The sequence below is a fragment of the Notolabrus celidotus genome, chromosome 6 (assembly GCF_009762535.1).
Source record: "Notolabrus celidotus isolate fNotCel1 chromosome 6, fNotCel1.pri, whole genome shotgun sequence".
NCBI lineage: Eukaryota > Metazoa > Chordata > Actinopteri > Labriformes > Labridae > Notolabrus > Notolabrus celidotus.
In genome coordinates this window covers 33,952,603-33,968,210 of record NC_048277.1, presented here as the reverse complement: position 1 = coordinate 33,968,210, position 15,608 = coordinate 33,952,603, and the positions used below count along the sequence as shown (strand labels likewise).

The following is a 15,608-nucleotide window of genomic DNA, read 5'->3' as shown; positions in this document are numbered from 1 at the left end:
TGTTGATGGGAGTAATGGCGGTCAAACTGCAGGGTGTCTGTTAACCGCCTCTCTGATAATTTATGTATCATTCAGTCAATTAAGCAAGACAGTTTAATATTTTAAGGTAGCTGAGGAAGTGTGTTGTGAAGCTACATGTCCCTGTAACTATCTTTCTGTGTCCTCAGGGAGCCTGTGGGTCTGTCTGTGTTCTCTGACGATGAGACTGATCTGATCAGAGAGCTGCAGACGATGTGCTCCAGCAAGTCTGAGCCGGACATCAGTAAGGTACGATCACTGCTTCACTCACTAACACACAACATGAGCAGCAGCAGCTTACTGATTACTGATCTCTTTATTGTTTCCATTGGGCTGGAAACACATGAAATAGGACATCAACAAATTGGTAAAGCTAGTTAATGAAGCTTGTGGCAGTTTAATGATGATGATGAGGATTGACACACTGAAAGACTTTATCTTGGCAGAGTGACAACAGATGCATGAGCCCAAATGATCCCTCTGTTATTGGTGGATCATGCAGAGGCACAGAGGATTAAAGCTGCAGATTACACCTTAATGTCCCCCGTGTTCTTTCATAAAAGAAGAATAAACCAAGCTCTTCCATTAAGTGCTTCTGTCTCCAGACTGCAGAATCGACCTGCATAGAAAACAATCTCCTGTCTGACGTGACCACACCAAACACTGCGCTTTCAGCTCACATGTTTGGACTCATTCTGGAGTCTCTAATTCATCACTGTCATCCCTCCAAATATAGAGACTGTACGTGCGTGTGAGTCAGTGCACCGGCGTCATTATGATATACGCCTTCAAGCTGCTCCTGTGCTTTTGAGAAGAAATCTATACTCTCAACCTTAAGATGAAGAGGCGACTAAACAAGAGAGCCTTAATTTAGCTGAACGTATTGAATCTGTCCAACATTCAAAAAGGATTAAATCCAGTTTTCTTCAGAGTTCTGGTGAAAAATGTTTTTTTAATGTACCTTTTAAACGCAGAGGATATCTCTCTATCATAACCTTTGACCTGTACCAGCCTGATGCTAATGACGCTTTGCTCTTGTTCCTCTTCATCAGATCTCTCGAGCCAAAGACGACCTGATCCTGTTCTCCAGCTCTCCCAGTGAAGCCCCGCCCCCCTGCCAGGCCAAGCAGGAAACGGCCGTCCAGCAGCGACCACAGGCGGTAAGAAGAGGGGAAATGATAATTGATGACACATTCATGAGTGGTAGCTCAGCGTCAAGAGTTATTGAAGATCTTTGTGAGGTTGCACAGCAATGAAGGTGTTACTATTCTTCAAAAACAACATAACCGATGTACTAACACGGACACACACTCTGTTTTTAAGTCACGTCTTTTGTTTTCAACACTTTTTAAACTCTAAAAAATACCTCCCTCGTATAATCTGTTATTATCATCACTCCATTAAGAGCCACACACTGGTGACTCCAATTTTAGATGAGTGTTTGTGTTTGTTTGGAAACTTTTAATCATGTGTTTTGATGCTTTTAGAGTTACCTCACACAGAAACAACCTGTCATTACTGAAGGTTGTTCTGCTGGCAGGTCTTTGAGCCTCTTTTAGTTTGTTGTTTTGGTGTTGGAGTTTAGTCTGCATTACGATAAAGCTTTTTAAATGTAGTCAGTTTCAATATTTTTTTACTAGTGTTGCTAATTTTTTCTCTAAAAAAAGACTGTGAAACATGTCTGCCAGTGCAACCACCTTTGAGTCGCTGCCGTAGACTTCTTGCTGCTTTGGATGTGCCAGACACCAGCGGCAACAGCTACTACTACTATCCGTCCAACCACTATCATCTCTCTCTCTCTTCATCTCCCTCTATCCCTCTCTCCAACACGGTCTCAGCAGATGTGTGTCTAACATGAGTCTGGTCCTGCTGGAGGTTTCTGCCTGTTAAAGGAAGTTTGTCCTTGTCACTGTAACTTGCTAAATGCTGCAAAGTGCTCTGCTCATGGTGGATTAAGATGAGATCAGACTGAGTCCTGTCTGTAAGATGGGACTGGATCGGATCCTGTCTTGATGTTGGGTCTTTGTTAATAATAGAACATAGAGTACGGTCTAGACCTGCTCTGTTTGGAAAGAGACTTCAGATAACGTGTGTTGGGATTTGGCGCTTTATGAATAAAGTTTGATTGATTGATTGATTGAATTATAATTGCTTGTTAGTGAGTCAGATCTGCTACAAAGTTCACTGGATTCTTCCCTCAATCAATCAGTCAATCAAACAAGCTTGTTGCGCTGTTGGCCTAGCGGTCAAAGCGCGCGCCCCATATACAAAGGCCATGACCCTCGTCGCAGAGGTCGCATGATCGATTCCAGCCTCGATCATTTGCTGCATGTCCTCTCCCACTCTCTACTCTTCACATTTCCTGTCTCTCTTCAGCTGTCCTGTCCATTTATATATCACCTTTCACACAAGTCAAATGCAATTCAAAGTTCTTTACAGTGAATGAAAAGGAAGAAAGAAACAGAAGATAAATAATGACTAAACATTAAAAAACAAAACTGGATTTTGAAGTATAGACCAGTGCACACCAGTTACAATAAAATACATGTAATTCAAAATAAGTTAAAGCATCAAAATAACAATAAGAATATTAAAAAATATATATTATAAATATAGTTAAAATTTAAAAAATGGATAAAAGGTTAAAAAAAATGCAATAAAAATATCAATAAAACTGATCAGACAAATAATTAAAAAAAAATATTTATAAATAAATAAAATAATAAAACAACATTAAAATCAATATAAAAATGTGGCCAGTGCAACATCTCAAAAAGGCAAATAAATCAGTAGTGTTTAGGATTAGCTGGGGCTCAGTGGTAGAGTCAGTCATCTCTCAGTGAGAAGGTTGAAGCTCCAGAGCTTCCAGAGGTGGAGGGAGACACCGTGTTATAAGCTTAAACATCAGGTCATTGTGATTAAGACGGCTCAGTCTCACCAGTTTCTCCTTCCTCTGCACAGAGCCCTCAGTCCGTCCGCAGCTCCAGCCAGGCAGCCGTCCAGAGCACTGACCGGCGTTCGGGCCCTCGCTCCAAATCGCAGCTCCCTGTCCCCAGCAGCAGGGGGCAGCAGACAAGAGCTCCTCCAGCTGCCTCCACCAGCAGCAGCAGCAACAACAACAGCAGCAGCAGCGGCAGCAGCAGCCCCTGCCGAACCCAGACGCCCCCCAGCCGCAGCAGATCCACAACAAACAGCAGCAGCAGCAGCAGCAGCAGAACAAAGCAGGCTCCTCCAGCCGGCAGCAGCAACAACAACTACTACCGCAACAACATCAACGACAACAACCAATCACACGAGGACATCTGGATCCTCCACAGAGACCTGCATGAAAACAACAACAACAAATAATCTCCCTCAGATCCCCCCGACCCCCCTGACCCCCCGACCCATAACTCCGCTGTGAAACCTCCCTCCATGATGTAAAGACTAGGTACCTGACTACCTTTGACTCTTAGTATTTGTACTTGTTATCTGTACTTGTTACACTGTACTACAGTTGTGTACTTGGGGACCATAGTTTTATTCTATTACAGTATTTGAAGTATTTGATTGTTTGGTTTTGGTGAGATTTAACGTGGGGGAAAAAATGACAGAAGGTAATGCAGCAGGTTACTTTACTGTCGCCTTATTCCAGTGTGTGAACCGGAAGAAAGAAACAGTGTGAGAGTTGATGAAAACAGAACACACCTGGTTGAAACTGCCTCAAAAACAGCACTGGAACAGTATTTCTGTGTACTTAAATGAAATACTGTAGTAATGCTTCTGGTATAAGGCCATTGAAGAGTAACTGAAGGTACTTACAGGTGTTACCTTTTAGTGAAACGTGTTTTTGGATCAAAGAAAGAGACGAGCAGGTTTTATTTTCTGTTTTCTGTTGTTTTTGCTATTAAGTATTTTGAGATATTCAAGTGTTTAATCTTTAAATAGTTGCAAGGTTGGTTTAAATACTGTTGAAATTAATCAGGGTTTTACCAAATATATTTGTAAATAAGAATTAGTAAGTTTAAATGCTCTATAGATTGGTGTACGTGGTCATGACGCTTGTACAGTGATGAAACCTTAAAGAGAAACTGCTGAAAAAAAAGAAACTTGTACATAGTGTTTGTAAAACTAGTTTGGTTCTGAACCCGTCACTTGTTTCAGAGTGACGGCGCTGTGGCAATAAGTAATAGAACTGTATAAACACAGGATGTCCTCAAATCAACTGTAAGCCATAATAAATATTTTAGACCCCACCTGAGTCATGTTCAATTCAACCCGACGAGGGATTCATCCTCTTTCCATTTTCACTGTGTTTCTTCTCTGTTTTACTTTGAAAGGACAAGTGTTGTTACAAGCGGACATTGTTTATATATAAATATAAATATATCTATACATATGTACAGGAGAGATTTTAGTCAACCTATGATTTTGATCTGTACGATAGCTGTTTGAGGTTTAAAGAATTGTCTTTCAAGCACAAACATTAAAAATGACACTGAGAAAAATCCAAACCTGACTTTCTTTTTCTGTTTTAATAAAACGCAGGATTTCCACTGAGCCCTCAAAATCCTCACAGATCTTCAATGAGTGAAGTCGAATAATTGGCCTCTTAAGAGAGATATTAAAGTTAAAATCAAGTGGCAACCTCAGGCTTCAGAATATGATTTGCTCAAAACTGCAGTTCATCAAGTGTCCACTTGAGGCTGGCTGCAGAAACACCGGAAACCACATACACACCCATTCATAAAACATGATCTTTACAGCAGAAATAAACATGTTTACAGCCTGGTTAAAAAAAAAGGTGAATCTCAATAGCTAACTTCTCTATTGTCACACACTGTATGTTTTTTTTTGGATGGTATTCAACTTATGAAATTTGCCCAAATAAGGACATGGCTGACTTGATTGACAGCCGGGCACCCTGTTGCTGTTAGTAAAAAGACTAAAGGCCCACTTCTTACATTAGGTTGAGTTAAGCATTTCCAATATGGCACCTACTTAAGATCATCTTCAGCTATGCAGCAACTTCTGGTCTTAAAATATGAAACCCATGCAGAAGTGCTAAAAACTGCAGTTCATCAAGCGTCCACTTGAGGCTGGCTGCAGACACACCGGAAACCACATACACACCCATTCAAAGAAGACGATCTTTACAGCAATAATAAACATGTTTACAGCCTGGTTTAAAAAACATTGAATCTAAGTAACTAATTTCTCTATCGGCACAAACTGTACGTTTTTTTTTAAGATATTAAACTTAAAAGTTTTGCCCAAATAAGGACATGGCTGACTTGAGTGACAGGCTGGCACCTTGTAGCTGTCAGTGAAAAGGCTAAAGGCCAGCCTATTACATTAGGCTTCAAATATGACACCCACAGACAATCGGCTTCAAACAAGCAGCAACCAGTCTCAAAAGATGAAGCCCATGCAGAAATGTTACAAACTGCAGTTCATTAAGCGTCCACTTGATGCTGGCTACAGAAACACTGGAAACCACATACACACCCATTCAAAGAAGACGATCTGTGCAGCAGAAATAAACATGTTTACAGTCTGGTTCAAAAAACAGCTAAGGTCTGCATAGCTTATTTCTCTATCGGCACACACTGTACGGGGGGTGAATTTTTTCGTAACTCATTATTTTTGAAGATATTAAACTTTGTGTTTTGCACAAATAAGGGCATGGCTGACTTGATTGACAGGTGGGAACACTATAGCTGTTAGCGAAAAGGCTAAAGGCCCGCTTCTTTACCTCACACTAGCTCGTAGGAAGTTAGGTTGAGTACAACATTTCCAATATGGCACCTGATGACGATTGGCTTCATCAAGCAGCAACCAGTCTCAAAAGATGAAGCTCATGCGGAAATGTTAAAAACTGCAGTTCTTTGAGTGTCCACTTGAGGCTGGCTGCAGAAACACCGGAAACCACATACACACCCATTCAAAGAAGACGATCTTTACAGCAGAAATAAACATGTTTACAGCCTGGTTGAAAAAAACGATTTAGGTCTGAGTAGCTTATTTCTCTATCAGCACACAATGCACAGGTTTTTCTTTGAAGATTTTAAACTTAGGAGTTTTGCCCAAATAAGAACATGGCTGACTTGATTGACCCTATAGCTGTTAGTGAAAAGGCTGAAGACCTGCCTCTTATGTTAGGTTGAGTTCAGCATTTCCAATATGGCACCTACCGATGATTGGCTTCAAAACAGAGCTTCAGGAACAGATGGGTGACAGCGTGGTAACAGAAATCATGTGAGTATATTGTCCCTTTAAATTGTCAGGGGTTTTAATTGGGCGCCAGTCTGTCCACCAAGTCTGTCTTTGGATAAGACCTTAGATCAGGGACAGTCAATAAAACCATTGCACAAAAGGAAGTTAATAAAGAGTTAATTTACAGTAAATCAGTATTAACTTAAATTCAGGACAAAATAAATTGTCAAAACAGGTCAAAATTTTAATCAAAATGAAACCCATTTTCAGGAAATTTAAACTCTGTTATGCAGGATTGTTAGTGTATGGGTGTGAAGAGAGAGAGAGCACAGGGAGAAAGTGAGCAGGACTTGCTGTTTGGGGGGCCAGTAGTGATTGAAATCATCCGAAAGGTGGACCACCAGTCTGTTCCTCAAGGTTGAGTGCAGAGTTCAGGTTCAGGAGGATGGTTTCTCATGAAGGGGAGGAATGGGGAAGGTAGTGCCAAAAAATCAAAAAGCATTCATCTAAGTGAAGTCCCAATCAGGTGAGGAATCTTCCAGAGCCAACGAGTGCTGCTTTCATCTCAGCCCACTCCAGTTGACTTCTCCAACTTCCTTATTTCAAACTCCTTCTGCACGCTTCCACCTTCCTTTCTCTGCCAAGCGTCTCCTCTTTGTTCTCCTTCTTTCCCCACACAGGCCACAGGTGTCTGTAATCATCTGATCACCTTTCTCACTCTCCTCCTCTAAGCCACACCCACTCCCTCCTAAAAACCAGCAGTTCAAATGTGTGTTTCTGACATGAAGCAACAAACAAATGACACAAAGACACTGAAATTCTCAAAATCTTTAGTTTTACTGGAAATATAGTTGATTGAACAAATACAATTATACATTTTATGGACATTTCTGCGTCCCTTTCCTATGAGTAAGAAACCGCTCTGTTCTTAATTTACTTTGTAAAAAAAAATTCATCACAGTTAAGATATCGAGGCGTATCTCCACAGTACCTTGAATTTCTGCTGCTTTACAAACCTATCATTCAGTAAGAAAGGAGCAACACACTCTTCCCTCAACCAAAGAGCATAAAGTGAATTAGAAGAGTTAAAATGGTTCCAGTTTCTTTGGGAAGAAAAGATAAAACATGACTAAAAAAAACAGGATATAAGTGTTTGAACAGCTCTGAGAAAATAGACTTTTCCTGAAGAGGTTTTTGATGAATCACTGACTTTTCTGTGATTCACGAACAGACAGAGACAAAAAGAATAAAGTACAAAGCATCATTTGTTATGACAATACTCAAACCTAAACGGCATCTTATGGAGGAACTGAAAAGAAAACACAACTGTACAGCATTCAATCATTCGACTGTTTCCTCGCTTTGGAAGCTGATGAGTACCTCAGGCTGTCTCTAAAGTGCATTCAGATAGAAAAATACGAGTATCTGAGTCATGTCAGGTTCAAAGTGTCGGCCAGCAGCTCCACTGTCCCTTTAAATGTGTGTGTATGTGTGTGTGTGCTGCAAAAGATACTTTAGGGTGTTGCAGATGAAGCTGCTGCAGGAGTCTGAACATCTGCAGCTGCAAATGTTTGCATTTGAAAGCTTTTATCTCAAAGCCCTGATGTGTTCATCCTGGAGGATTTACTGAGCTTTACTTTATTTATGTTTGTGAGCCTGACTGATATGGATTAGGATTAGACAGACATGTTGATACCTGTGCGTTTGTTGTCTGAATTATTGCAGAAAACATTGTACTTGGTGGATCCAAGCCTCTTGGCATAGACAAAGTGTGCTCTAATGTTTCTGTTTGTCATTCTTTTTTTTTGCTTTTAAAGAAGGCAGCCCTTTGAGTACCTTTACATAGTAAATACTGGAGCAAAATGTACATAAAAGAAGGTCCAGGTTTCAGTCCAGCCTTTATACTATAGCCTCAATCAGATCAGACACACAGACTTCTTTAACAGCTGCTTGTTTGTGCTCTTCTTGGATATTCATCCCTTACTTCAAACTGATTCATAAGATTTTAAAATCATGCTTTTTTAAAGCAAATACTGTTTCAGGAAACTTAAGAGGATTACTTCAGCTCGAGGATCTCTAAGTGTCTCCAGCTGCTAAAAATGAGCTGACTGGGTGCAGATTTAGCCCTAATGGTTAAATTGACCCCACTCTCTCTCTCTCTCAGCTTCCTGCTCTATCCACTGTCCTCTCCTCCTCTCTGAGTAAAGGTTTAAAAGCCCCAAAAATATAACTATGAGCTGAGGGACTGAAACCTGTGAAGGCACTGGAGATGATTCAGACACATGAGACTGAATCTCAGATGATGGAGCATGTTATGGGGTATTTACATTTCAAAGGCACTTGTCTTCTACTTCTACATCTCGCTCTGCTCATGGAGGATTTTATCTCCCATGATTCTGAAGGTTCGGTCTCACCTGCAGCACATTTACCGGCTCATTCATTATTTTTATATATCTTTTTTTAATTTAAATTTACAACAAAACATTCTCAGGATCTGCAGACCTCTGTGTCTTTTTATTTGTGTGTTGCTGAATCTTAAAATTAGGCTTCATGATAAATTAGTTTTATCTTTTCTAAGCCTGCGGTGGTGTTTTGGATTTTTTTTTGCACACTGTAATGTGATCCTCAGACAGAACTTTTTTAGTACAAGTGTGCAAACATCTTCCAGTTGTATGTTTGTGTACATTTCTGGCAATAAATGATAAGAGCAGCATAGAAATGTGCTGTTTTTGAATTGCTTAGTTCACTGTGTCATCCCTGCAGCATGTCTCTGTTCATGAGCTGTATCTGTGTGAGCGTTAATCTGATCTCTAAAGATGATTATGGCTTTAAACGGCTCAACATTCCCAATGAGTCCTTCAATCATCTGTATGAAAACACAGGATTATTTGCTGCTTGTGTCTGTGCTTGTTCAGATTAGTGTGTGTTATATGTGTGTTTGTTTGAGTGTCTGGCCAGTTTAGAGGCGAGTGTCCTGGACTTCATCCTCGGCCTCCTCCGGTAGGGACGAGATCTTGGCGGTCTGCGGTGGCGCCCTCTTGCTGGAGTTCAGGCGGTGCAGGTTGGGGAAGAGGCGGAGCCTGTCGGCGGGGCTCATGGCCTGCTTCAGGTGACTCGTCTCGTTCAGAAGCTTCTGGATGGAGTCGTAGCTTTTCATGGAGCTGCCCTCGATCATCTGCAGGGAGAGGAGAAGGAGTAGGGAGAGGTTTGTTGAGTGTGTATCAGGTGTTTCTGAGATTAAAATAAAGCAGCTACAGAGAAGTAAAACTTTAAAAGCATTACTCATGCCCTTTATCTTAAAGTCCCAGGAGTTGTAGAAACACAGTGTGTTTGGGGGGAAGTTTGATATTACTGCTTTGTAGTTTGTGTTTCTCTGCACAGAACAAAGTGAACCTTCCCTCAGCATTGAGCTACATTAGGTCCACTTTACAACCACAGCCAACAAACAAACACACCCAGCTCTGCATGTGTGTGTGTGTGTGTGTGTGTGTGTGTGTGTGTGTGTGTGTGTGTGTTTGTGTTGCTGTGTGGTACAGGATGTATTGTCCTCAGTTGTGTTATCAGTAATATGAAACTGCAGCAGTCTTATGTAAGAGGATAACTTTCTTTAATAAGAAATAACGGTCGGTTTAGTTCAGGTCCTCTGATTTAAAACTTGTTTTTTGTGAGTCTGCTGAAAGACTGAAGAAGATGAAGAATCACAAGCAACTCCACGGTGAGCTGAAAGTTCAGTGATTCCCTGCTGTGGTTGCATTTAAGACACATTTAACAATATACCGATGCAGTACTCCAAAAAGGTTAATTCGGTCTGACAATGTATACTTTAATAAGACACAAGTGTTGTTTTCTTTATTACCTCGACATTCTGACAACAAACTTCCTGCAGTCTTCTTCAGAAGAGTCATGTGGTGTTATTGTGACATCAGCTGATTTATAGACGTTTGGTCATCCTACCTGAACCTGATGTATAGGTTACATGATGTTAATGGCTCTTCTAATGGTTATGTTTTTGGGTTTAGTGACATCATTTTTAAACATAAACATGGTGAATGTGGCCATTACACTTGAACCTAAGATAAGTGAAAGGCTGAAAATGTTGATGTTTTTTCTCTTCTATTGTTTAATATTAAAGGTGACATATCATGCAAAATGGACTTTTTAATGGTTCTCTACCTGAAATATGTTTCCCTGGCATGTCTACAAACCCCCCGAGAATGAAAAAAATCCATTCTGCCCCTGTTCTGATTTCTCCACCTTTCTGTAAATGTGTGTGAAACGAGCCGTTTCAGACTTCCGTGTTTTTGTTACGTAACAACAATATCCGGTCTGTCACGGAGTCAGAGCTCGGAGCTTGTTCAGCCCATAGACTGTATAAAATAATACTGAATCCCTCCTCCGTTTTTCATTACCTGCACAAATGTGTGCTAACAAGGAGCTTAGGAGGGAGGCATGCTAGTTGTAGGCTGTCTTAATAAACATAAAGGTCGGTTTTACTCCCCACGTCTGCAGATTTGAAGATCTAGTGGATGATTTTTATTTGTCATGGATAAGTGCTAGCGCTAATTAGCATAGCCACATAGCTACATATTCATAGCTGTAGCTGTAGCTGTGTACCAAGACACACGTCGACATACTGACAAATAAAACAACAAGAAACACTAAATCTGTGACCAATCCTTCAGAAAAGGTCCTGCTGTAGAGGTCGGTTTTACTCCCCACGTCTGCAGATTTGAAGATCTAGTGGATGATTTTTATTTATCATGGATAAGTGCTAGTGCTAGTTAGCATAGCCACATAGCTACATGTTCGTAGCTGTGTACCAAGACACACGTCGACATACTGATAAATAAAACAACAAGAAACACTAAATCTGTGACCAATCCTTCAGAAAGGTCCTGCTACAGGCGCCTCTCCGTCAGGATCAGATTCAGAGGGTTGAAGTAACGTGATCTCTGAGCAGCCATGTATATTCAGCCAACATGTAAACATTAGATCAACGTGCTGGACAGCCGAGGCACATCCACTTCCTGAGGGGGCGTGGTCAGAGAGAAAACAGAGTGTTCTGAGGAGGACTGAAGAAGAGGGCTTTTCAGGCAGACCAAAATCTGATTTCAAAGTGTTTTTTTGAGCATAAACTTTAAAGACATGTTTTGGGGACCTCTTAGATCAATATATATTGATGAAAAAAGCGTGATATGTCACCTTTAAATAAACGCAAGATTTTGGACTGATGACGTTTATTTTATGTACGCAAGGACATGTTTGGAACTTGCCATCTACGGCCACCCGTATACTACCCTTGCCATAAAGAAATCCACACCAACAGACAGTAAACCGGGATGAGGGGGCCTACATGCTGTCACACACCCGGGATGCTGTCCTAAGACTGTCAGACAACAGGGGGCGTGGTTGTCTGCAGGAAGTTTGTAGTCGAAACATGTCGAGGTAAAAAAGAGAACACACTGGCCTGGTAAAAAGAACTCTTGTTATACCATAGGGTAGACGATGCACTGATTGTTTTTGCTTGAATTGAAACAGACTTAATCTTTGTGGATTCTGCATCTCCTTATAAAGCTGTTCCTCTGACAATTAACCTTATAAGATAATAAACGCCCTTACATACACTTTTCAACCAATAGCTTTGAAGCTGCTACAGACAGTGCTGAGAGGACTGTAGATGCATGAATTAGAGCGCCCTCTGCTGGACAAACTAAGAGACGACATCATTTCTAAATCACTTTATTTTCTGCATGATATATTCTCTAAAGACATCATATCTGCTGCCTTTTTTATAGTCATATATCAAACAAGTAAATGCACCATTTAGTCCTCGTCCTGGTTACAGTTTCACTCTCTTCTGTAACACAGAGGTCACTCCCTCATGCTACTGTCACGCTAGCTGCTTGTTTCAAAACATGCCCTCATTACTGTCACTCAAACAGTCCAGCACACAGATGCAGACCCACACACCCAACATAAGGGTCTGAACTATAATAATCTATCATTGTATAACAGGACATTTAAAAGTGGGCGGATCAGGTTTAATAAGTATAATTCCAAAATATGATCTTAAACTCACCAGGAAGGATTGACACTCCAGCAGCGGCTCCACTCTGTGTTCAGAGAGGATGACAGTGCAGCCAGAGAACGCATGCTTCAACGTCTTCCTCAGGACCTGTAACGTTCTGCACACACACACATACACACAACCAATCTTCATTATCAATAACATCGTCATCATCAGCATCATCATCAAAGGCTGTCTCTCTTGGCTGCTAAAACATTAGCTCAGCGTTCTGCTCCTGTTGAGGCAAACATGAAAGAGCAGGCAGAATTAAACTAGATTGGTCATTATAGGCTTCATTTACAATCAAGACCTCCACCACACACACACACACACACAGGCGACTCTACTCTAAGTACTGTAGATTGTCCCCATATGCAATGACAGGAACACCACACATGTTGGATTGAGATGACCTCAGCTGAAATCATGGTGCCACCAACACAAAGAAAACACGCCAAACTTTGATCACTGTCAGGTCTCAGCTGTGTTTGTGGGCGCACCATTAACCGTGTCCTCGTTCCTTTTTAACCCACAAAGCTTTGCTCCCCATGAACGCTGGGTCAGAATCTAAAAGTAGTATGGGAGGTAGAGGCTTAAATTATCAGGAACTGCTACTGTCAAGTTAGAAACTCTACTTTTAAGAAACGTGAAGGTCTTTTGATTTCTAGAAGACATTCAGAGTTGGTATATAAACAACATAGATATGCAGGAATGAGCAGGAGGTGAAGACATCGACAAACAAAGTCACACACATGATCGTTGTGATGTAAATAAATACAGATCAAGTGCCCTGACACTGAGCAGTCATCTCTGACAAAAACTGAACAATGATGAAATCTGGTGCTCATCCAGAATTCATTGATCTCAAAGTCAGCCTATTTTCACTTGCGCAATGTTTCTAAAATTAGACACTTCCTATCTCAGAGCGATGCAGAAAAACTAGTCCATGCACTTGTTACCTCCAGGTTAGATTACTGTAACTCCCTCTTATCAGGCTGCCCCAATAAGTCTCTAAAGATTCTTCAGCTAGTTCAAAACGCAGCAGCTCGAGTATTGACTAGAACCAGGAAGAGGGAGCACATTTCTCCAGTGTTAGCTTCTCTACACTGGCTCCCAATAAAATGTAGAATAGAATTTAAAATCCTTCTTTTAACCTACAAAGCCCTTAAAAATCAGGCACCCTCGTATCTTAAAGAGCTCATAGTGCCCTATTACCCCTCTAGAACTCTACGCTCCCAACATGCAGGCTTGCTAGTTGTACCTAAAATCTCTAAAAGTAGTATGGGAGGTAGAACCTTCAGTTATCAGGCCCCTCTCCTTTGGAATCATCTACCAGTCAGGGTCCGGGAGGCAGACACCCTCTCTACTTTTAAGAGCAGGTTTCAAACTTTCCTTTTTGATAAAGCTTATAGTTAGAGCTGGATCAGGCTTGGACCAGCTTTTGTCATACTGCTATAGGCCTAGACTGCCGGGGGAACTGGTGCACTGACACACTGGGATCCTAGCTCACCCCCTTCCCCCCAACCCCTTCATCACTTACTTTAACTCTGCCTGTCCCATTAAAGTTACTAACCATAGACCTTTCTGGAGTCCCTGAGCTCCATTGTCTCGTAGATTCCTCTGAGCTGCCGTAGACGTCCTCCTGCTGCTGACGATCTGGACTCCAGCTGATACGGACGTGCTGGACTCCAGTGGCAACAGCTTCTACTACTCGTCTCATCACTATCACTTCTCTCTCTTACTCCCCTCTATCTGTCTTTCCAGACCCAATCGGTCGAGGCATGATGGCTGTCTAACATGAGTCTGGTCCTGCTGGAGGTTTCTGCCTGTTAAAAGGAAGTTTTTCCTCACCACTGTAACTAGCTAAATACTGCGATGTGCAATGCTCATGATGGATTAAGGTGGGGTCAGACTGAGTCTTACCCTGTCTTGAAGTTGGGTCTCTGTTCATAATTTGACATAGAGTGGTCTAGACCTCCTATGTTTGTAAAAGCGTCTTGAGATAACGTTTGTTGTGATTTGGCGCAATACAAATAAAGATTGATTGATTGATTGATTGATTGATTGAACCTAGGATGCATTCAAATGTCCTTCTGTAAGATTTGACACAATAATTAATGGGAAGTGGGAGTAGGAAAGGTACAATTTTAATTTTAGTACTACATAAAAATCTGATTCTTGTCTTCAATTTATTGACAGGAGGTCCCGAATGAGCCGGTCTTAGATCCTTTCCTCTGTTTGGACAACAAATGATCGGCTTTGTTTCATAATAAAGTCTGGAAACTAAGGTTCCAGATCATTCATGCAACTACTGAGATTCCATGTGGAGGTGTTTTGAAGCCTCTTGTTTGACACACACACACACACACCAAACATACACAGAGTGTTTAGGGTTGATACTGACATGGGGTCGAGGTAGGCCGAGGGTTCGTCCAGCAGCAGGATGCGAGCCTTGCTGAGGATTGAGCGGGCGAGACACAGCAGCTGTTTGTGTCCGTTGCTCAACACGTTGCCTCCGTCCTCCAGCTGGAAGTCCAGCTTGTCTGGGAACTGCTCGATGACCGACTTCAAGCCCACCTGAGGACACACAGGACAGAGGGACACTGAGAAATCAGAACTGCACTCATTCAACAGAGGTAACACATCCTTCCAGCACTCGAGCGATTTTATTAACTCACCTCCTCAGCTACCCTCCACAGCTCCTCGTCACTGTGCCGTCCATGAGGGTCCAAGTTCATCCGGAAGGTTCCAGTCAGGATGAAGACTCTCTGATCAAAACAGACATGAACATTTCATCCTGATGAGTCTTGAAGCATTTACAGATTCAGTGTCTGAAGAGTCGTGAGTTAACGCTTGTGATAAACTAAATTAAGATTGAGTTAAAAAAAGGCTCAGAGAGTCTTAGACGAACCTGCGGCACCACACCAAACGCCTTCCTCCACGTGTGCAGGGACACGGAGCTCCAGGAGACGCCGTCAATAGAGATTTCTCCGTCAGTGGAGGCGAGACGCAGCAGAGCGGAGAGCAGGGTGCTCTTCCCCGAGCCTGTCCGACCCAGCAGACCTATCTACACACACAAACACACACACACATGAAAACACACATTTAAACCATGCAGACTCAGTGCACAGTATCCTAATGAACATTATGCAAACTGCCTCACGGTAATTAAGAGTTTAAAAGCTCTTTCATCAGCCAGTTCATCAGGAGGCCGTAGAGAAGCTAATGGGATGAGGGTAAAGTGGAGACACTTATTGAGCTCTGCTGTCCTCCAGGATTCATGAGGCTGAGCTAGTACTGACTGGATTCAGAGCCAGGAGCAGAAAGA

General features: G+C 41.8%; 2 protein-coding genes across 2 annotated transcripts in view; one reads left to right on the top strand and one right to left on the bottom strand.

The window, feature by feature from the left end:
* cttnbp2 (cortactin binding protein 2) overlaps window positions 1–4,511 on the top strand; it is a 149,978-nt gene extending 145,467 nt beyond the window's left edge. The window contains exons 21-23 of the mRNA XM_034686401.1: window positions 168–267; window positions 1,071–1,178; window positions 2,980–4,511. Of these exons, the coding sequence (XP_034542292.1) occupies window positions 168–267; window positions 1,071–1,178; window positions 2,980–3,366 (595 nt within the window). The 3' untranslated portion in view covers window positions 3,367–4,511. The remainder of the gene's footprint in view (window positions 1–167; window positions 268–1,070; window positions 1,179–2,979) is intronic.
* Window positions 4,512–7,029: 2,518 nt separating this feature from the next.
* Window positions 7,030–15,608, bottom strand: part of cftr (CF transmembrane conductance regulator) — a 54,704-nt gene continuing 46,125 nt past the window's right edge. Inside the window, exons 23-27 of the mRNA XM_034685268.1 lie at window positions 15,192–15,347; window positions 14,959–15,048; window positions 14,685–14,857; window positions 12,293–12,398; window positions 7,030–9,388 (exon numbers count right to left, since the gene is read on the bottom strand). Of these exons, the coding sequence (XP_034541159.1) occupies window positions 9,173–9,388; window positions 12,293–12,398; window positions 14,685–14,857; window positions 14,959–15,048; window positions 15,192–15,347 (741 nt within the window). The 3' untranslated portion in view covers window positions 7,030–9,172. The remainder of the gene's footprint in view (window positions 9,389–12,292; window positions 12,399–14,684; window positions 14,858–14,958; window positions 15,049–15,191; window positions 15,348–15,608) is intronic.